Raw genomic sequence first — 23,748 nt, 5'->3', positions numbered from 1 at the left:
CTGTAAATGGCAGTGCTTGGCTACAATGGGTGGTAGGAGTGACTGTGGGTGTGGAACAATAGCCATGAGTGCAGGCTATTGGGATGCTTGATTTGTGGGACATGTTTTAAGGTTGGTCAGGATTAAATCAGAAGGGTAACACCATTTGCATGGGAGGAGATGGCAGGGAGACGTGGGTGAGAGCAGGTGTATTTATTTCTGGGTTCAGGATTAGGAGAGATATCCCCAGCAGCAGGAAGGAGTAGAAAGATAGAGGATTTGAGGGGGTGCTTTTTATTGAGGGTTAAGATAGTTGTTGTACCTGTTGTGTTCCTACCCACAGAGCTGGAAACTACACCTGGAACCTCCTTTGGGGACCAGATAAAGTAAACTCAAGGTCCATCTTTGGACCTTAGTCATCCATTTAAGTAATGACCACCAGTGTGAATTAATTAGGGAGATTAATTAATATGCCTGTCTAAAAGTGTATGCAAAATGACTTCTTCTATACAGATGTAGCAATGACATTGTTTCTTCAGATAATACCAACATGACAGTATGACACAATATAACAGCATTTCCATAGGATTTAATAGAAGTGTTGTTGCAATATATATAGCATGCCAACACAGGGTAAAGCCTTCTAACCTGACCGGTGAACTTGTTGCTTCACCCGGCTTTTTTATCTGTAAGTCTGGTACGTCTGAGTATATTTATATGTATGTTTGAATAGAAGTTGAGGTTGTATTTCTTTATGATTGCTTACCACCTGTGTCATATAGTTTTCCTCTGTATGAGAGGACGTCAATCTGAGGGGAGTTATGACTATATATAGACCCATCACAACTGTGATGGTTCTGATATAATTTAAGATACTCTCATGCATTTTTAAGTAAGTTTATACTGTAGGGTGTGCAATTTCTTGTGGTTGTTTATGTATTTTTTCTATTTTTAACTTGTATCCTCCTTGTATCGGTTTGCCATGGTAGCCAGACCTTCCGTTTGTGTACCCTTTAATGTTATTTGTGTTGGTTTTAGGGCCATACTGTTAAGTTGTATCCTTACCTAAGAAACAATTATATACTGTATATGTCTATCAACCTGGAGGTTTAAAGCCCATGATCTGTCTTAGGATATTTGGATTTTCATAGTCAATACATAGCGTGCAGGGGCGTGAAAGTAAAGCCTTAATTAACATTTAGTTTTCATCAGCTGTTGCGATGACTTAGCCTGTAGGGAGGCACCATTCACCTGCGCGCGGTGAAATAGGGCTATAAATAGCAAGGTCTGGCTGCCAAAAAATCACTCTTTGATAAAGTCCCTAGGGACGAAACGCGTCAGAGGATTTTTCTTTATGTCTTTTTAATCTTGGCTCATATGCCGTAATAAAGTTTTTTCGTATTGCACCTTGCTTCCAGCCTGACCCTTTTTGCAGTGCTCATAGTCCCAATACTTTCATTTTGGATACTACCGCCGGGACGGACACACGCGATTGAGCAGAGGTGACCCTTCTCTCCAATTCAGCTTACCGGAGCCCAAGCAGCATTGTGAGTAATTTTACTCCCTTTCACGTGAAGCCACGGGGGATCGTGAAGCCCGCCCAGAGAGGGACCGCCGGGTGAAGCAACAAGTTCACCGGTCAGGTTAGAAGGCTTTACCCTGTGTTGGCATGCATTGCTTTGCTTCTATTGTGACTATACAAATGCTGGGAATCAATCACTGAACACTTATTGAAGTGAAACTTCCTTAGTGGCACCTCATTCGTGATGGGGCAAAAAAGAATTGTGGAGACAGAAATGAAACGGATGTGACGTCAGTGCTGGCAGTTGAGGCCAGGCTGTGTTCTGGCTCAGCCCGACCCCAACACTGACATCACACCCGCTCCACAAATCAGATGCGGCGGCGATAGCCGCCGGCGCCGCTCCTAATCACCCCCCCCCCCCCCAGCCCCACACCCCCCACACCCCCCACACCCCGTGACATATGCGGCGGCGATAGCCGCCGCTCCTAACGGCCGCTGCCATGCCGCGCAGCCTCTCTCCTCCCTACCTCCGCTTTCCTGCGTCCCGCTGACTGAGCGCCGCCGGGGTCGGAGGAGGAGAGGAGCCCAGGGATCATGGAGGGTAACCGCCGCCGCAGCTCCTAACGAGCTCTGCTCCCCCAACCCGCTGACATGCGGCGGCAGCCCTCAAAATTTAATTGCCGCCACTCCCTGCTGACCTCCCCCGGCCGAGGCATGGAACGGGGGGGGGGGGGGTAGAGTGAGCTGCGTTCCCCACAGCACCATCAGAAGGGGATCGCTGCAGCGCTCCCCTCGAAGCCAGCTCCCGCTGACGATGACGCGCTGCCCCTCCTTCCCCGCCGACACTGCCTCTGCCCACGCAGCACTTCCGGAGGGGGGGGGGGCTTTATTAAGTTATCTGCCCGGTGCCCGGTGCGGCCGCGTCTCGCCGGGGGGTGAGGGGGAGGAGAGACTCAGGCAGAGCCGCCGCGGGTCCGCAGCTCTGCCTGTCTGTGAGGGGGGGGGGGGGGGAGGAGAGACTCAGGCAGAGCCGCCGCGAGTCCGCAGCTTTGCCTGTCTGTGAGGGGGGGGGGGGTGGGAGGGGGGAGGAGAGACTCAGGCAGAGCTGCCGCGGGTCCGCAGCTCTGCCTGTCTGTGAGGGGGGGGGGGAGGAGAGACTCAGGCAGAGCCGCCGCGGGTCCGCAGCTCTGCCTGTCTGTGAGGGGGGGGGGGGGGTGTGAGGAGAGACTCAGGCAGAGCCGCCACGGGTCCGCAGCTCTGCCTGTCTGTGAGGGGGGGGGGGGGAGGAGAGACTCAGGCAGAGCCGCCGCGGGTCCGCAGCTCTGCCTGTCTGTGAGGGGGGGGGGGGAGGAGAGACTCAGGCAGAGCCGCCGCGGATCCGCAGCTCTGCCTGTCTGTGAGGGGGGGGAGGAGAGTCTCAGGCAGAGCCGCCGCGGGTCCGCAGCTCTGCCTGTCTGTGAGGGGGGGGGGGGGGAGGAGAGTCTCAGGCAGAGCCGCCGCGGGTCCGCAGCTCTGCCTGTCTGTGAGGGGGGGGGGGGGTGTGAGGAGAGACTCAGGCAGAGCCGCCGCGGGTCCGCAGCTCTGCCTGCCTTTGAGGGGGGGGAGTCAGGAGAGAGGGGGCAGGACACAGAAAGAGAGACACACATACAGTGACAGAAACACACACATACATATATATACACACACACACACACACACACTGACTGACACACATACACACACACTGACTGACACACATACACACACACATACACACACACTGACTGACACACATGCACACACACTGACACATACACACACACTGACTGACACACACACACACACACACACACACACACACTGACTGACACATACACACACACACTGACTGTGAATAGGTTAGGGGGATGTGTGAGGTGCAGGGGGGCTGCGCATACGTCACACGGTCACACGCACGCACACGGTCACACACACGCACATGGTCACGCACACACGCACACACACACAGTCACACGCACACACACACACAGTCAGTCGCACACACAGTCAGTCGCGCACACAGTCAGTCGCGCGCACACGCACTGTCACGTGCACCGTGCACTGTCACGCGCACACGCACTGTCATGCGCACAGTCACACACAGTCACACAGTAACACGCACAGTCACACGCACAGTCACACGCACACACACACAGTCACACGCACACACACACAGTCACACGCACACACACACAGTCACACGCACACACACACAGTCACACAGTCACACGCACACACACACAGTCACACGCACACACACACAGTCACGCACACACACACACACACACACACGAGGAATTCACGCTTAGTGCAAATACAAGGGATGTGTACGCATGTTCTAAGTCAAATTTATTTGCGTTTTGTCAATGAAATTGTATTTTGATTTTTAATTAAAACATCACCAATACAAATACAATTTCTGTGACAAAAGTCAAAGAAGTTTCACTTACTATGCGCGTGCACAGCACACACAGCTTTTTTATACATTTGTATGGGGTTGGGAACCCTGCTCACTTAATAAAGTATATATTGAGACTGCACGGCTCACCAGGAGGATTTTAGAGCACTCAATTAGGGATTTACTCCCTTATCGATCTATCTTGTAACATGATCTGGACTATTTACCATATTTTGCTCCGCATAGCACGCTGCATCATGCACAGTAACAAACACTTGCTGTTCACTTAGATGATCCATGATCCCACTGCATACCAGTGTCCTAAGCACATTGTCTACAAAGGGAACACACAAAAATACAATTGCAGTTAAACTAAGCAGAAAGGCAGCAGTATAGCCATTGGAAGTAACACAATGTACTTTTTTTTTAACACATATAAAGATTAAACAGTGGCACAGTGGAATATGTTAATTGGAATTGTTAATTAAACCTAAAATACGGTCCAGTCATTTTCAAATTCTCTGTTATATTAAAGGCAGGGCTTAGATCTTTGGTTTTCCATGAGATGTGAAATCAACGAATATATTCTCTAACCAAGCTAAGGCACTAAACATTGATTTAATTATACAATTAGATAGTCCGCTTGAAGAATAAAGCTTTACAGAATATGTAAAATTATTCACATTTGGCATTAACTGGATTTTAAAACATCCTTGCTCATAAAGGCAGGAAAATAAACCAAGGGGATTATGTGACAGTCTCTCACCTGAAAAACTGGGGTCAAACTGGAACAAACCAATTACACCAAATACAGCAAAGCAAAAAGTCCCATTGCTTACTATTTTTTTCATAAATCTAGTAGTTTTTCTGCTCCCCTAAGACATTAAGGTAATCAATATGATTAAATAAAATAGCAATTTACCGTGACCCCAATTTTTTTTGTTCAGTTAATAGTATGGATGGTGGAATCGCCTACATCACAACTATCTCTAAGACTCCCATTATTTAATTAATACGTATTTGCTTTTGGTCCCAGCATTTTCAGGATGAAAAATTTACATCCTGCAACATCATTATTGGTGGGACAATGATAAGGCTAACATCGTTATGAAATGAGCCTTTATTAAGTATCCTGATGTTTCTAAAGATTATATTTTGTTCCAATTATGTATTATATTATGCCACAAAAGTGTCCCTTTCACTTCTCTACAACATACGACAGATAGAAATACACAGCTTACAACGCTTTGGCCAAAGGGTTAAACTAAATGACCCTATTTCAAGAGAATATATAAGTATTTTACTGTGTATTTCTGTCATGTTGGATGTAGCATTGGGCTTCTCTGTCGTCTGTTGTATACATATGCCACGCTCAATAGCACTCCATTTTGACACATATACATATATATATATTGTGGGGGCTCAGGGGTTCCCAAAAAGAGCTTGCTGGGGTTCTATGTTTTGTTAACCCATTCTCAGCTGCTTCAGCTGTTGGAGGTTAGTGGCTCCTCCTTCCCAGGTTTTAAGCCCACCCCTCCCCACTTCCCTAGTTTGCAAGTCCCTCATTCTGCTGGATATAGACCCACTGTGGTCTTTCTCCCTCCTAATAGAGGTAAATGAGAATTGTAATCCTAATATAGGTATATGAGTATTTTATCTTGTAGTGTTAGGCCTTGCGAACGGGTGTCTGCCTTGTCGTGGCTCGCAAGCTTACAACGCTTTGGCCAAAGGGTTAAACTAAATGACCCCTTTTCAAGAGAATATATAAGTATTTTACTGTGTATTTCTGTCATGTTGGATGCAGCATTGGGCTTCTCTGTTGTCTGTTGTATACATATGCCACGCTCAATAGCACTCCTTTTTGACACATATATACATATATATATATATATATATATATATATATATATATATATATATTGTGGGGGCTCAGGGGTTCCCAAAAAGAGCTTGCTGGGGTTCTGTGTTTTGTTAACCCTTTCACTTCTCTGCCACACCTGGTCCAATATGAATTCACCTCCCTTAATAAAATACAGCAAGCAGTGAAGAAAACGTATAACTACAGATGGGCCATACCCTGATATGGCTGTAGGCTTAAAATACTTTGGCCAAAGACTTGAACTAAATGACCCTTGCTTATGAGAAGATAAACAGATAAATATTTAACTATAACTTGTCAAGTTGCATGTAGCACTGGGGATTTTTGCCTTTTGTTCTATACACGAGGTCACAATCCCAGTAATCCTCCTTTTGACACACATATATGTGATGTGGTGGATTTGGGTTCTGACCTTACAGGGGCTGCGTGTGTTTGTAAACTTCTAACTCACCATTACACCCAGCGAGGAGTAAATGTATACCAGCCTTCTGACACTCAATGCACATCTGGAACACAAAAGAGCAAAGATCATGATGCTGAGGCCTAAATAGTTAATTAAGTTATTTATTTAAGTAATAATCCCAGAAGAACAGGGCATTATTGGCCGGTAATGCCCTGTTCTGAGGGGATTCTTACTATTATAGGCTAAATGTAGTTTTTTTTTTTCATAAAAAAGATACACACTTTTGTAGTCATATTGATTATTATCAGCATGATTCTCTACATTCTTTTGCTTTCACTGCTACTGTAGTTTATTAAAAGGAAATTGTACATACACACAGCTCCCCTCTATATACACACACAGGGCCGCCAACAGAAATCATGGGGCCCGGGACAAATGAAAGGAGCAGGGTCCCACCCCCGAACCCATAGCGCACCTACCACGGAAAAATATCTTTTAGCGCGCAACTTTTACTTAACTGTTTTCTTATTGTGATACAGAAAAAAAACATTACAATGCAACCTATTTATTTTTATATTTTCAACAAAAGACATGTGACTGCCTGCCTGGGTGGATGGGTGGCTGAGTGGATGGGTGGCTGAGTGGGTGGGTGAATGACGGTGGGTGGGTGAATATCGGTGGGTGGGTGAATGATGGTGGGTGGGTGAGTGAATGACAGTGGGTGGGTGAATAACAGTGGGTGGGTGGGTGAATGACGGTGGGTGGGTGAATAACAGTGGGTGGGTGGGTGCTGAATGACAGTGGGTGGGTGGGTGGGTGAATGACAGTGGGGGTGGGTGGGTGAATGACGGTGGGTGGGTGAATGATGGTTGAATTATGGTGGGTAGGTGGGTGGGTGAATGATGGTGGGTGAATGATGGTTGAATGATGGTGGGTGGGTGATTGACGGTGGGAGAATGACGATGGGTTGGTGAATGACGGTGGGTGGGTTGGTGAATGACAGTGGGTGGATGGGTGAATTACGGTGGGTGAGTGGGTGAATGACGGTGGGTGGGTGAATGACTGTGGGTGAATGACGGTGGGTGGGTGAATGACAGTGGGTGGGTCAATGTTGACTGTGGGTGGGTGGGGGAATGACGGTGGGTGAATGATGGTGGGTGGGTGAATGACAATGGGTGGGTGGGTGAATGACAGTGGGTGGGTCAATGTTGACTGTGGGTGGGTGAATGACGGTGGGTGGGTGAATGACAGTGGGTGGGTGGGTGAATGACAGTGGGTGGGTGGGTGAATGACGGTGGGAGGGTGGGTGAATGACAGTGGGTGGGTGAATGACAGTGGTTGGGTGAATGACAGTGGGTGGGTGGGTGAATGACGGTGGGTGAATGACGGTGAGTGGGTGAATGACAATGGGTGAGTGGGTGAATGACAGTGGGTGGGTCAATGTTGACTGTGGGTAGGTGGGTGAATGATGGTGAGTGGGTGAATGACAGTGGGTGGGTGGGTGAATGACAGTGGGTGGGTGGGTGAATGACAGTGGGTGGGTGGGTGAATGACAGTGGGTGGGTGAATGACAGTGGGTGGGTCAATGTTGACTGTGGGTGGGTGAATGACAGTGGGTGGGTGAATGACAGTGGGTGGGTCAATGTTGACTGTGGGTGGGTGGGTGAATGACGGTGGGTGGGGGAATGACAGTGGGTGGGTGGTGGGTGAATGACAGTGGGTGGGTCAATGTTGACTGTGGGTGGGTGGGTGAATGACGGTGAGTGGGTGAATGACAGTGACTGGGTGGGTGGATGATAGTGACTTTGACAGTGACTGGGTGGGTGGGTGACAGTGACTGGGTAACAGTGACTAGGTGGGTGACAGTGACTGGGTGACAGTGACTGGGTGACGGTGAGACAGTGACTGGGTGGGTGACAGTGACTGGGTGACAGTGACAGTGGGTGACAGTGACTTACCTTGACCGGGTGGGTGCAGCTTGCCGCCGGACTCTTTCCCCTCCTGCCCCCTGATATCCCAGCGGGAGCTGCCTGGGAGGGGAGGTGGGCTTGGGGGTGCGGGAGGTGGGCTCGGGGGGGGGGGGGCACGGGCGGTGGGCTCGGGGGGGGGGCACAGGAGGTGGGAGAATGACAGTGGGTGGGTGTGTGGGTGAATGACAGTGGGGGTGGGTGGGTGAAGGACAGTGGGTGGGTGGGTGGGTGAATGACGGTGGGTAGGTGAATGATGGTTGAATTATGGTGGGTGGGTGATTGACGGTGGGAGAATGATGATGGGTTGGTGAATGACGGTTGGTGAATGACGGTGGGTGGGTTGGTGAATGACGGTGGGTGGATGGGTGAATTACGGTGGGTGGGTGAATGATGGTGGGTGGGTGGGTGAATGACGGTGGGTGGGTGAATGACGGTGGGTGGGTGAATGACAGTGGGTGGGTGAATGACAGTGGGTGGGTCATTGTTGACTGTGGGTGGGTGGGGGAATGACGGTGGGTGGGTGGGTGAATTACAGTGGGTGGGTGAATGACAGTGGGTGGGTGAATGACAGTGGGTGGGTCAATGTTGACTGTGGGTGGGTGAATGACGGTGGGTGGGTGAATGACAGTGGGTGGGTGGGTGAATGACAGTGGGTGGGTGGGTGAATGACGGTGGGAGGGTGGGTGAATGACGGTGGGAGGGTGGGTGAATGACAGTGGGTGGGTGGGTGAATGACAGTGGGTGGGTGAATGACAGTGGGTGGGTGGGTGAATGACGGTGGGTGAATGACGGTGAGTGGGTGAATGACAGTGGGTGAGTGGGTGAATGACAGTGGGTGGGTCAATGTTGACTGTGGGTGGGTGGGTGGGTGAATGACGGTGAGTGGGTGAATGACAGTGGGTGGGTGGGTGAATGACAGTGGGTGGGTCAATGTTGACTGTGGGTGGGTGAATGACAGTGGGTGGGTGAATGACAGTGGGTGGGTCAATGTTGACTGTGGGTGGGTGGGTGAATGACGGTAGGTGGGGGAATGACAGTGGGTGGGTGGGTGAATGACAGTGGGTGGGTGAATGACAGTGGGTGGGTCAATGTTGACTGTGGGTGGGTGGGTGAATGACAGTGACTGGGTGGGTGGATGACAGTGACTGGGTGGGTGGATGACAGTGACTGGGTGGGTGGGTGACAGTGACTGGGTAACAGTGACTAGGTGGGTGACAGTGACTGGGTGACGGTGACTGGGTGGGTGTTGGATGACAGTGACTGGGTGGGTGGGTGACAGTGACTGGGTAACAGTGACTAGGTGGGTGAGAGTGACTGGGTGACGGTGACTGGGTGACGGTGAGACAGTGACTGGGTGGGTGACAGTGACAGTGGGTAACAGTGACAGTGGGTGACAGTGACTTACCTTGACCGGGTGGGTGCAGCTTGCCGCCGGACTCTTTCCCCTCCTGCCCCCTGATATCCCCGCGGGAGCTGCCTGGGAGGGGAGGTGGGCTTGGGGGTGCGGGAGGTGGGCTCGGGGGGGGGGCGCGGGAGGTGGGCTCTGGGGGGGGGCACGGGAGGTGGGCTCGGGGGGGGGAGGGGGGCCACGGGAGGTGGGCTCGGGAGGAGCGTGGGAATCTGGCCGCGGGGGGAGCGCAGGAAGCTGGCCACGGGGGGAAGCGTTGGGAGCGGGGGGGGGGGAGGCCGCGCAGGAGGAGCTGGTACTTCCCCCTCCGTCCCACGTTGGGAGCGGTGGGAGTGGGTCCTACGCATGCGCGCCGGGACCTGCGCATGCGTGCCGGGACCACGGGGGAATTGCCGCCATTTTTTAAAAACTTTTTTTTAAATTTATCTAATTAACTGTTGCACGGTCGCGCAGGAGGTCCGGCCGCCGGGCCCCCTTCACCCACGGGGCCTGAGACGCCAGCACCCTTTCTCCCCCCGCTGTTGGCGGCCCTGTACACACACACTGGAGCCCCCCCTCTATACATACAAACACACTCTGCATCCCCCCTCTATATACACAAACACACTCTGCAGTTCCCCTCCTCTACACCCAAAAAACACACTGCAACCCTCCTCCACCCTCTATACTCACAAAACACACACAACACACGAAGCAGCCCCACACAACACTATGAAGCAGCCCCCCTCTACACCCACAAGCACACACTGCAGCCCCCTGTAACCCCACACAACTTCAGACACACACACACCAAAAAACATACTGCAGCCCTCCTCCACCCTCTACACCCACTGACACACACACACTGCAGCCCCCCTCTACACCCACAAAACACACTGCAGACACACACACCAACAAAACAGGCTGCTGCCCCCTCTAAACCCACTGCAACCCCCTGTAAACCCACACACGGCAGACACACACACACAAAACACTCTGCACCCTCCTCCACCTACAAAACACACACTGAAGGCACACACTGCAGCCCCCCCTCTGCACTCACAAAACACACACTACCGACACACAAACACAAACCAACAAAACAGACTCTGCCACCTTTACATCCACAAAAGACACACCAGCAGCCCCCTCCTCACACCCACTGCAGCCCCCCTGTAAACCCACACACTGCAGACGCACACAAAACACTCTCAACCCCTCCTCCACCCACAAAACACACACACACTTCAGACGCGCACACCAACAAAACACTGTGCACCCCTCCTTCACCCACAAAACACAAACTGCAGCCCCCCTTTACACCCACACAGCAGACACACACCAATATCCAGACTCTGCTGCCTCCTCTACATCCACAAAACACACCAACAGAAGACACACACACCAATAAAACACTCTGCTGGCCCCCTTTACACCCACAAAACACACACACACACACACACAAACCTTTCCCCTCACTCTCCTTTGCGGAGCTCTCTGCAGGCAGGGTGGGGGAGGAGTCAGTGCCTTGCTGCTGCCTCCTGTCCAATCACCTCCCCTGTCTGAGAGCTGATCTATCTCTTTGTGAATGAGAACTGAAAGCTGATTGGCTGAAAAACTTGGGAGGGTGCCAAAAATTCCAGCCCATTACTGATTATTAAAATTCTGGGCATTATCCAATCAGAGAGCAGGAATTTCAACAATGCCCGGAATTTAACAGCTTTAGCTTATAATTAAGTAATAATCCCTGAAGATCAGGGCATTACTGGCCAATAATGCCCTGGCTGGAAGAGTTGAAGGCCTGAGGCAAACCCGAGGGACTTTATCCCAGCCAGGGCATTATTGGCCAGTAATGCCCTGTTCTGGGGAGATTATTACTATTATAGGCTAAATGTAGGTTTATTTTAATTTTATTTTTTTACATTTTTCATAAAAAAGATAGACACATTTGTTGTCATATTGATTTTTATCTGCATGATTGTCTCCATTATTTAGCTTTTACTGCAAGTTTATTAAAAGCAAATTGTGTATATAGAGGGGGGCTGTGTGTATGTACACACAAACACACTACTGCCCCCGCCCCTCTCCATACACATATAGCCCTGGCTGGACCAGCTATCTTTCTGCCCCGCCTGTCACGTAAGTCCTAGGAGCTATAGGCTGTGACAGGCTATCCTGTGGGGTTTACCCACCCGTTTACCTCCCCCCTCACACAGTCTCCCTGAGTGGCAGGAGAGGTGGTGACATTTTGTCTGTGTTGCAGCCAATCATGGTGCAGACCCAGTGCCCTCTCCTTTTCCAGCAGGGAGGAGGCTTTCCAAATTATAGTGTGAGTCAGTCGTCCTTCCCCCAGGGAAGAGAGAGGAGCTCTGCCCCCTTCTGGGGCTGAGAGAGCAAGATCTGTGCATGGCACAAGGCCTCAACCATTAACTACTGGCCAGCACCATCCAAAGGCCTGAAACCCTTCTCCACAAAGATGAAACCCTGTAATACCATCATGCAGTGGCTGCATTAAATAAAGACCTAATTTATATACCCCTGGCTAAGTTGCGGTCTATTAACCAAAGGTATTGGAGAGAAAGAACTGACATGGTAGGGACTGCCTGCAGCCTTCCCGTAGCCTGCTGTGTCTGGAGGCGCTGTCACCATGGAACGAACCAAAGGATCACCCTGAAGCCTGTCCTATTCCCCCCCACATAGTGGACACTCAGCTCTCCTGGACCCTCACAGGTAACCAGCACCACAGACACCTGTAGCCAGCGCAAGATCTCCCAGAGGGTGGGAGTAACAGGGTTACACACACAAACATACTCTGCAACACCCCCCCCCTCTTTATACACAAACACACTCTACATCCCCCCCTCCTCTACACCCACAAACACACTGCAGCCCCCTGTAAACCCACAAAACTGCAGAGACACACACACACACACCAAAACACACTCTGCAGCCCTCCTCCACCCTCTACACCCATTGGCACACACTGCAGCCTCAATCTTCACCCACAAAACACACTGCAGACACACACCAACAAAACAGACTGCTGCCCACTCTACATCCACGAAACACACACCAGCAGCCCCCCTATACACCCACTGCAGCCCCCTGTAAACCCACAAACTGCAGACACACAAAACCCTCTGTATTCCTCCTCCACCCACAAACACACACTGAAGACACACACTGCAGCCCCCCCTCTGCACCCACAAAACACACATTGCAGACACACACAAACCAACAAAACAGACTGCCACCTCTGCATTCACAAAAAACACACAGCAGTCCCCCCCCTCCCTACACCCACTACAGCCCCCCTGTAAACCCATATGCTGCAGACACACACACACCAACAAAACACTCTGCACCCCTCCACCACCCACAAACCACACACACGGAAACACACACACTGTATCCCCCCTCTGCACCCATAAAACACACACCAACAGAAGACACACACCAATAGAACACTCTGCCGACCCCCTTCACACCCCCAAAACATATGACACACAAACCTTTCCCCTGACTCGCCTGTGCAGAGCTCTCTGCAGGCAGGGTGTGGGAGGTGTCAGTGCCTTGCTGCAGCTCCTGTCCAATCACCTACCCTGTCTGAGAGCTGATCTAACTCTTTGTGAATGAGAACTGAAAGCGGATTGGCTGAAAAACTTGGGAGGGTGCCAAAAATTCCGGGCCATTACTGATTGGTTTAAATTTCGGGCATTATCCAATCAGGGAGCAGAGATTTCAATAATGCCCGGAATTTTACCAGCTTTAGCCTATAATAAAAATTAATGCAATTTATAAAAAATACTATTCCTCATACTGAATGCTATGTATGGGAACCAGTCTCTGGTAATCAGCCGAAGAGGAAAACAGACACATTTAATTGAAGTTTCATATTGGCAAAAAGTCTTGAAAAAACAGGTGTTGTGTTTATTTGTGTATTTATCTACCATTTTAATTCTATGAAGTTGATACAGGGTCAGAAAAACAATGTCTAGGGACAACAACCTCTTAAATTAACCCCCTACCCTAACCACTAAAACCCCTAAACTTAACCACACAACTAACCCCTTACCCTAAAATGCCTGCTAGTCGAAGCGGTCGGTGGCAGAGGGGCTGTGACGGAAGGTCCCCCTGCGGCTAAACACTGGCAGGGAGTTGGTCACAGTGAGACGGGTGTGACCAAATGTTCCATTCCGAGGTGCAGTACTGGGGACAATGTGGTGTGAGGGTGGGGATGGGAGGTACTCGGGTCCAGGAGGTGTTGGCTCAAAGAGTGGAGCCTTTGTCCTTCCCAGACAGGGAAGGGAGTGGGAGATATCCGTCCAGCTATGGGAACCGGTGCTTTTCTAAGGAGATGGGGAAACTATGTAAAGGGTAGCCGATCTGAGCACAGTTGTTTTTGGAGTTAACGTGTAAATTAACTATGTGATGTGCTCCGGGGCTTTGCCGCAGATACCCCAGAATGAGGCTCGGTGCTGATCCGTGCGGGAGATTTGAACTTGAGTTTCTCCAAATAGCATCCTTAAGGTCTTAAGGTCTTGAGAGACCGGAACCTGCACTCTTGGGTAAACCTACCAAAGTGGCACTCAGCACCTAGCTCGATTGGTGAGGGTAAGCTCTTTATCATGTATTTGTGCTGTGCCTGTTGACTCCGGGGAAATAAAGTTGCTTTATTTAATAACTTCATTCTGTCGGGTGTTTGATCCCAATGAATTTTCCTGGTTTCCTATTACTTTAACTGGGCTTAGCTGAGCCCGGCGTGGGAAGAAGAGGCAGTAGCTGGCGAGAGCTGCGGTGGCAACCAGAGGCCTCTCGTTCCTGCTGGTGTGCACCAAGAAACTGGGTGCATCCAGAAGTCAGGCCCAGCTTCCAGTGCGCACCGGCTGGAGAGAAGACGACTGTTTGAGGAGGCAGCAGCTGGGGAGAGCCGGGAGCCGGCAGCAACCACAGGCCCAGCAGCTGGACACAGACGTTGGCCAGGCCCAACTTTCAGTAGTTGGCCTGGCCCCCCAGTACTGCCGACTGGAGGCCCGTCTGGTGCTGGTGATTTGGCCTGGCCAGCTGCCGGGTCCCCATTGCAACCAGGCCTGGCAGCCAGACCAACATCCGTGTCAGACTACGGGCCACAGCTTTTCCCCCATGTAGCAGGCCTCTCCCCTGCTGTGGCTTGCCTCAAGTGTAGGCCTCACCCCGCGCCGTAAGCTGGGCGGGCTGATCGGTGCGATACTGGAGGCCTGCTGAAGCCCCTTATTTGACCATGGAAGACAGCACAGGAAAGGTTGAGCAGCTTCACATTTCTCCCCCACCCCCCTTCATATAAAACCAGTGCTAGCCAAGTGGGAAGCCCTAATAATGCTGCTATTGGATTTTCTTGTGACAACTAGTCATTTTTATTTTATTTTAATATTGCATTCATCATTTCCAATTAGACAATGGTCCATATTTTCATATATGCAATGGGGCCACCTCCTCTTTGCCAGGGAAGTTATAAAACGTAGTCTTTAGAATGGCACTTAAAGCAGAACTCCCCAGACCGGTCACTGATTTTACGTACGTCTCGCTGGTTTCTGATATAAATGCTCCCACGGACATCAATTAAGTCTGACTGATAAAAACTCGCAGATTTTACATACAAAATAAAAAAATGTTTATCCACTAGACATCTCTGAATCCCTTATACTCTAATTTTCTTTAACATTTTACTTATGTGGGGGGTGAGGGGGGAGAGGAGTATTGTTTGTATGGGGAAGGGGGAAGGGGGGAGGGGGTATTGTGTGGGGGAAGCATTGTGTGTGTGTGTGTGTGTGTGTGTGTGTGTGTGTGTAGGAGGGAGAGAGTTGGGGGTTTGGGGAGGTGAGGGTGTGGGGGCAGAGAGGTAGGGGAATAGAAGTGTGAGAGAGAGGAGTGAGAGATAGAGGGGGGTTGGTGGGGTGGGGTGTGGGGGTGAGACGGGGTATTATGTGTGTGTGGGGGGAGGGGGATATTATGTGTGTGGTTTTTTTTTATGTGTGTAGGGGAAGAGGAGTATTTTGTGCGTGTGGGAAGGGGGTATTATGGTTGTGTGTGTGGGAGGGGGGGTATTATGGTTGTGTGTGTGTGTGGGGGGGGTTATTGTGTGTGTGTGTGTGTGTGTCTATTATGTGTGTGGGGGGTATTGTGTGTGTCTATTATGTGTGTGGGGGGTATTGTGTGTGTGTGTGTGTGTGTGTGTGTGTACGGGGGAGAGGGGTGGGGGTTTGGCACTGAGAGAGAGGTGGGGGTATAGAGGTGTGAGAGATATAGGGGGGTCTCACATGGGTGTCGACACTGGGGTCGGTGGAGTGGGGAGGGGGTGAGGGGGACCCCAGTGGAAACTGTAGTAAGGGCACCGGGAAAGCCGTCTGTGGCCCTGTAGCCCCCCACAGCCACCGGGCCCGGGACACTTTGTCTGGGCTGTCCCCCCCCTCTCGGCGGCCCTGTGTATAGCCAACATAGCACAGTATTTCAGTCTCTCGATAGGACTAACACAAACTTTAGATATAACTTAAATAATGTAATGGTAAATCCCTGTATAAACCATAATAGACGTTTGTGGATATTCGATGTCATGTTAACACATCATTTGCATGTCATTATCACTAATGTCAATTATAGTAAATGCTATGCTCTTTACAGCTGACTGTCACAATTATATGGTATGATCTTTCAGGCTTCATTATAGCATATAACAAAACCAACTGCTTCAATGAAAGAATATCATTTGTTCAGCTGGATTGAGTGGTCCATTAGGGGCATAGGAGAATGCCTTTTTCAGTGCAATAAGGCTATAAAATTCAAGTTACCTGTATAAATAGGCGGGCTCCAGCTATGTCAATAAAAATAACTCCGGTGCAGTCAATGATAAGGGACTTAATTTCTTTATCTAAAATGAGAAATGTGGATTTAGTTAATAGCAATGATGGTTCTGTTTACTTATGGTCAGTAAGTAGGCTCCTGCTCAGGCATCACTGACCTCAGTGACACACATCATATCCTGGTGCACTAAGCCTGGGGAGCTCAACTCCAGTACCCAAGCCTCCCGCCCCCCCCCCCCCCCCCAACCCCAACAGATCAGGTTTTCTGGATATCCCTGCTTCAGCACAGGTGGCTAAATAAGTCCCTGCTTCAGCATATGTGGATCAATCAGAGACTAAATCATCGACTCAGCCTCTGATTGAGCCACATGTGCTGAAGAGGGGATATCCTGAAAACGTGACCTGCTGGGGGTGCTTGAGGACTGGAGTTGAGCACTCCTGCACTAAGCCACTAGAGGGCCTGATTATCCAGGTCCCCCAGTTCCAGTACTGTACATGGACAAAAAAACTGCATCAGATTTATCAGGAAAAACCTTCCCATTGAATACATGGAATTATAGTGCTGATGTACAGGATCAAGGTAAAGGAATGCAAGCTTGGATTAAAGCTTTGCTCCATATTCTGCTTGCCCTTTTCTCAAACGTAAGAAACGGTTTCTTGCATGCGGCAAACTGTTAGCCAGAAAGGTGTACACCACGGTCCCAGCAAATGCAAAATAAAAAAGGGACGCGGAGTTTAATACAGTATATCTCACTATAATCTGTGCATCATCTCACTCCTAGCTAACTCCATCTACTGACTCTCCCCAAATCACAAGTGGACGTGCAGGGTGCAAAGATCTTGTTACACTGACACAAAGAGATGCAAGAAAAAGACAAGGCAATTTACCTCAATGTTGCACCAAATTTGCCTTGATACCTCTGAGAGTCTTCCATATAAGAATTAAAACGGAGAAAATGTGGGAATTTCAGCTCATAAGCTCCCGGCTCCAGTGCTGGTGTATGTAGTATCTTACCCAATAGGAATATAGCTGGGGGAGGAACCTCGGAAGATTATAGGAAGGAATCAGGATAATGAGCAACAGGGTGATGTCCCCGGCAGACAGACCCTCAGACCAAAGGACTGACAATGCACCGATGGAGGGGATCTGTGAGTAGAGGGGGACCTGAAGGGATAGAGACCTCCGGGATAGGTCCAACTTGCATTGTTCCCAGCACTCAAAGCTAGTGCTCCTGCTAGGCGGGCTCCCAGAAGAGTTATTGTTGGGAAAAGTTTGACTGTTTGTTGCTGTCATTGAATCACAGTATTTTTATAAAAGTCCCTGGCACCCAGCACTCTTTTTTTTGTGTCGGCCTGCTAGTGCCTGCACCTTACCCCCTGGTACTGCCAGTCAGCTAGAGGCTGCATCCCAGTGATCTTTCCAGGATGAGTCAGTGTTGGTACTAGCCTATAAGCTCCTGCCAACCACCATGGCAACTTAAGGTATAAATGCAGAAGTCCAAGCGCCAATACTTTTTCTGCCCGAGTTAAAGACCTGCTTCCTATAAGTAATCACACTATGAAGAGTTAGGATGCTTTTTAGTGCATCCCAGACAACTAAATGATGCACATTTTTATATCCTACCAGCCACAGTTACTGTAGGTGCTGTGCTTTACTACCACTTCCTCCATCTCTTATCAAAAGTAGCACCAGAGTTACCAGCAACTTAATAACTTTGCAGCTGCTAAAATATGTTACTATATAAAATATTAATGGAAATCAGCTAGGAAAAATAAAATAAGCAGGACAACCTCTGGAAAGCTTTATAATTAGGTGACTGATAATAATGATTCCAGTTCACCATCAACCTAATTGTGGATAGCTTCTCACATCAGATTCTGCGCGTCGGAGAACACAAAAGTCTCTGTACCTGTTTCTGGTTTTGTGCTGCACCCGTCCGGAGGATGATAAACTGGATTTTCTATCCCGGTGTCCTGAAAATTGAAACATTTAACATTTCCTTAGTATATAAATGTTCACTAAATATTATTTTATTTGTTTAAAAAAAGGATGACCTTGCCCCTAAAATGTTGAATCTTACAATGTTGCAAAACATCACCTGATGTACCAAATATAAAATCCCATTGATCGGTTTTTATTGCAACAGTTTTGCCTTGATACATAGAAGTTTCTTTTGACACATTGATCTATTTTCTGCTCGCAATTGTGTCAAATGTATCAAAGTGTTTCTTGCATCTCATGCAAATTGTTAGCTAGACATGTTTACGCCACCTCAGACATGGCAACTTGTTTTGACGTCAATGTAAGATAAAATAAAAATAAAGTGATGCCGGGAGATGTAGAGTTTGATACACCTCGTTCTAATCTGTGTGCCATGTAACTGCTCTCTAACCCATCCCGTGTCACTCCCCAAATCGCAAGCTGATGCACACAAAGCAAATTTTGGAGCAAAGACCTTGATACCCGGCGCCATGAGACGCAAGACGGAAATGACGCAATTTGCATCAATTTCCTCCAAATGTGCCTTGGTACATCACCCCGTGGGGTTTTTGTTTTCTAACTCTCTGGTGCAAACTCATTAAAGGGATCTATAGGGTCTGAAATCACTGAAAAAAAGATGTAACAAAGGAAAACATCTCATTGAAAGCAATATGATACTTTTCTTTGATGCTTTGATCTGGAGCAATTGATTTTTCTCCCCAGAAATGCACCACTTTTGCATACATAGGCCCCACAAATTGTTCCATTTGAGTATTAGGGACATTTATTTATGACACACAGGCTGGTAATTGCAAGAATAAGATTATGTTTCAAGTTTTTTTTGTTCATATTTTACATTTTGCCATTATTTTAAAATATTTACTGATATTCTTTTATTTGTAGGCAGTAATCAACCCATTCACTGGCAGAGGGGCCATGCACAATGCATTGCTGGCAGAGGGGCCATGCCCAATGCATTGCTGGTAGAGTTGCCATGCCCAATGCATTGCTGGCAGAGGGGCCATGCCCAATGCATTGCTGGTAGAGGGGCCATGCCCAATGCATTGCTGGTAGAGTTGCCATGCCCAATGCATTGCTGGCAGAGGGGCCATGCCCAATGCATTGCTGGCAAAGGGGCCATGCCCAATGCATTGCTGGTAGAGGGGCCATGCCCAATGCATTGCTGGCAAAGGGGCCATGCCCAATGCATTGCTGGTAGAGGGGCCATGCCCAATGCATTGCTGGTAGAGTTGCCATGCCCAATGCATTGCTGGCTCCCCTGCTAGCCGAGTTAAGGGGATAGTAATTAAAGGGAGTCTGCCTAATCTCATTACATTGGGATAATAATCATGTATATGAGCGTTTTAATTTACCACAACTGTAATGCTCATCTTCCTGCCATTTTCCAAGGCTTTCAGAGCCTTCTCTCTCTTCCGTATCTTCTCCTGCGTCAGTCCCACAATCCTGCTCATGGCTTCCTTGAAGATGTCCCTGTTGCCGTAGTAAATTGGGGAGTTGTATGACAGTATCTTCAGGCCGGGGATTTCAAAGCACTGAGAACAAGGATAATATCAGGAATATATATTACATTTTGGCGAGTCAATGTTGGAAGCCTTTTTCATCATCTGCCCCCAAGTAACAGGAGATTCCGCACTGGAAAAAAAACCAGGCTATGCAATAAACTCAAAAGAGCCAAACATTACAAATATATAAGAAATATTAGCTTGTCATGTTAGCCTTAAGAATGAGCCTTGTATCACACTCAAATGCAATGGTCTAGGAGAAAAATTAAGCCAATTGGCCCCAGAGGAGTCAATTGCAAGACAAGGCTGAAGGCAGCTTCTTATTCACCCAGCTGCTTATTCGTCCAGCTGCTTATTCGCCCAGCTGCTTATTCGCCCAGCTGCTTATTCGCCCAGCTGCTTATTCGCCCAGCTGCTTATTCGCTCAGCTGCTTATTCGCCCAGCTGCTTATTCGCCCAGCTGCTTATTCGCCCAGCTGCTTACTCGCTCAGCTGCTTATTCGCTCAGCTGCTTATTCGCCCAGCTGCTTATTCGCCCAGCTGCTTATTCGCTCAGCTGCTTACTCGCCCAGCTGCTTATTCGCCCAGCTTCTTATTCGCCCAGCTGCTTATTCGCCCAGCTGCTTATTCGCTCAGCTGCTTATTCGCCCAGCTGCTTACTCGCTCAGCTGCTTATTCGCCCAGCTGCTTATTCGCCCAGCTGCTTATTCGCCCAGCTGCTTATTCGCCCAGCTGCTTATTCGCCCAGCTGCTTATTCGCCCAGCTGCTTATTCGCCCAGCTGCTTATTCGCCCAGCTGCTTATTCGCCCAGCTGCTTACTCGCTCAGCTGCTTATTCGCCCAGCTGCTTATTCGCCCAGCTGCTTATTCGCCCAGCTGCTTATTCGCCCAGCTGCTTATTCGCCCAGCTGCTTATTCGCCCAGCTGCTTATTCGCCCAGCTGCTTATTCGCCCAGCTTCTTATTCGCCCAGCTGCTTATTGCGCAGCTGCTTATTCGCCCAGCTGCTTATTCACCCAGCTTCTTATTCGCCCAGCTGCTTATTCGCCCAGCTTCTTATTCGCTCAGCTTCTTATTCACCCAGCTTCTTATTCGCCCAGCTGCTTATTCGCCCAGCTGCTTATTCGCCCAGCTACTTACTCCCCCAGCTATGTATTTGCCAGCTACTTATTCGCCCAGCTACTTATTCGCCCAGCTACTTATTCGTGCTCCCGCTTTGTGAATTTATTTTTCAAAGGTTTAAATTACTTTGGGTCACCTATTTCACAGAGTTTTGCCACAGAGTGGGATCCCATGCATTCAACCCATTTAAGGTTTTATGTAATTGGGTTTAGATAATCTCAATTGTCATCAAAACATGTGCCAGACTGGGCAATGGTGTCAATATTGCTTAAATTGAATAAGTACCTGCAGTATTTCAAGAGTTATAAGGCTTTAGGCCACATCATTCATAGTGGTTATCCACAAAAGGGTATCTCCTTTGTAACACACAGGGTATGGACATCAAAACAGGTGTCAAGCGTGGGTGCCTATTTTTTGTTGTTGTAACAATTTGACTAAGTAGCTGTAGTTTTTGATTGGTTAAATGATATTGGAACACCGACTGTATTTCACCGTTTTTTGTGACATCATGGGGATGCTTACATAAAACTCATTTATATTTACTTTGCCCAAAAGGATTTGGGCCTCAAAACTCGTACCAAAAGAGGCATGGTCACGAATATTTACCAATGTGAATAATTCCTGCAATATTTCATGGGTTAAATGACTTTGGGCTACTTATTTGACATTGGTTATGCACAGAAGGGAATCCCTTATGTGACATCCAATTGCACTTTGCCTGGCCCAACAAGGATTTCTCATCAAAGGACGTACTGTACCAAACTGGACACAGGTGCCTATGTTACAAGTAGCTGTATTGTTTCAAGAGTTAAATGACTTTGGGCCACCTGTATCACAAAGGTTATTTATAGATGCATCCCCTACATAACAGTCACTTGCATTTAGCCTGGCCCATAACAGGCATGGGCACCAAATTGGGCATCAATTTGTACAATTTAAATAAGTACAGATGCAGCGGCCGTTATCCGAACATTTACCTGGGTACATTTTGCGTTGTGCCGCGTGTAGGTTGCGATAAATTCACAAGTTTTGCCGCTGCAGACATAATGGCCCATCAGATTAACACAGCAGGGATCCTGCTGTGTCAGTCCTACCGGGATCTGCCTCTCTGTAACAGACGCGCAGTAAGAGGATGAATCAGTCACTCTAACTGCACGCATCTCACAGGCGATCACGGGGGTTTTATTTAATTTGAAACATTACAGTAATGTAGCAGGGGGTCTCCAGAGCAGAACCACATTGATTTCAGGTCTGGGGACCCCCACCTTCCTGAGATATGGGCCCCGTTATCGGGTGCCGGTATCTCCTATGCATGGAAATGTCTCACGTTACGTGATCGGGACATGTCCATGCATAGGAGATACCGGCACCCCATAACGGGTCCTGTATCTCAGGAAGTAGGGGGTCCCCGGACCTCAAATCAAAAAAGGTTCTGCTCCGGAGACCCCCTGCTACATTACTGTAATGTTTAAAATTGAATAAAACCCCTGCAATTGCCTGTGAGAGGCGCGCAGTTCGAGTAACTGATTCAGCCTATCTCTGACTGCGCGTCTATTACAGAAAGGCAGACCCCTGCTGTGTTAATCCGATGGGCCATTATAGTCTGCCCCGGCAAAACTAGTGCGGATCACGGGGAAATCTCGAAAATACATTTGGAGATTTGTTCAAATAACGGCCCCTGCATCTGTAGCTGTAGTGTATTTGTACTTCAAGGGTTACATGACTTTTGGTCACCTCTTTCACAGTGGTTATCCATAGAAGGGGATCCACTATGTAAATTGCCCAGTATGGCACCTGTTTTGAGGCCCAAATACTTTTGGGGCCAGGATAAATACCAGTGAGTTTTATGTAAGGGACTCCCTCTTGTGGAAAACCGCTGTGATATAGGTGGCCCAAAGTCATGTAACCCGTGAAATACTACAGCTACTTATTAAAATTGTTATAAATTAGCACCCGTGCCCAGTTTGACACTGTTTTAATGCCCATACCATTTTTGGGCCAAGGTAAATACATGTGGGCTTTATGTAAGGGGTCACCTCTGTGGATAACCATTGTGAAATAGGTCTCCCAAAGTAATTTAACCCCTAAAACACTGCAGCTACTTATGAAAATTGGAATATATTGGCGCCCATGCCCAGTTTAGCAGCTGTTTTGAAGCCAACATCCTTTTTTGGGACGGGCTAAATACAAGTGGGTTTAATGTAAGGGGCCCACTCTGTGGCAAACCCCTCTGAAATAGGTCTCCCAAAGTCATTTACTGCTGCGGCCCCTCCTATCCTCCAACTTACCCGGAAAAATGCGGGGATGTTATCCGCCTCTCACGGGCCTTCTCCGCGCGGCCCGAAATCAGCTAATAGCGCTAGACAATGAAAGCGCTTAGCGCTAAACAATAGAAATGCCCGCAGGCGCCCAAAAAGGCTGAAAACGGCCCCCATCAGCCCGCGATTTGCCCGCGATTTTTAAAATCGCAGGGAAAAGGCCGCAGGAGAATAAAGGCGGCCGCCACTGTAACCCATAGAAAATGACTTTTCACGAATAAGAAGCTAACTTCAGCCTTGAAAAATGCAAGGACCACGAGGTGCTGAGAATGCGGGGAGAGAGAATGGGGAGACCATAGCAGGTGGAGAGGGTGCGGAGGAATCTCCCCATACAGCAGTGGTTCCCATCTCCAGTCCTCAGGTACCACCAACAGGTCAGGTTTCAAGGGGATCCAAATTCTGCACAGGTAGTT

General features: G+C 48.9%; 1 protein-coding gene across 1 annotated transcript in view; it reads right to left on the bottom strand.

The window, feature by feature from the left end:
* LOC142489928 (solute carrier family 26 member 10-like) overlaps positions 1 to 23,748 on the bottom strand; it is a 111,504-nt gene that overhangs the window by 2,113 nt on the left and 85,643 nt on the right. The window contains 5 exon segments of the mRNA XM_075591567.1: positions 4,145 to 4,251; positions 6,248 to 6,302; positions 16,381 to 16,460; positions 18,303 to 18,366; positions 19,747 to 19,926. Of these exon segments, the coding sequence (XP_075447682.1) occupies positions 4,145 to 4,251; positions 6,248 to 6,302; positions 16,381 to 16,460; positions 18,303 to 18,366; positions 19,747 to 19,926 (486 nt within the window).

The sequence above is a fragment of the Ascaphus truei genome, chromosome 3, assembly GCF_040206685.1.
Source record: "Ascaphus truei isolate aAscTru1 chromosome 3, aAscTru1.hap1, whole genome shotgun sequence".
Lineage (NCBI taxonomy): Eukaryota > Metazoa > Chordata > Amphibia > Anura > Ascaphidae > Ascaphus > Ascaphus truei.
This window is presented reverse-complemented; position numbering and strand designations above follow the sequence as displayed.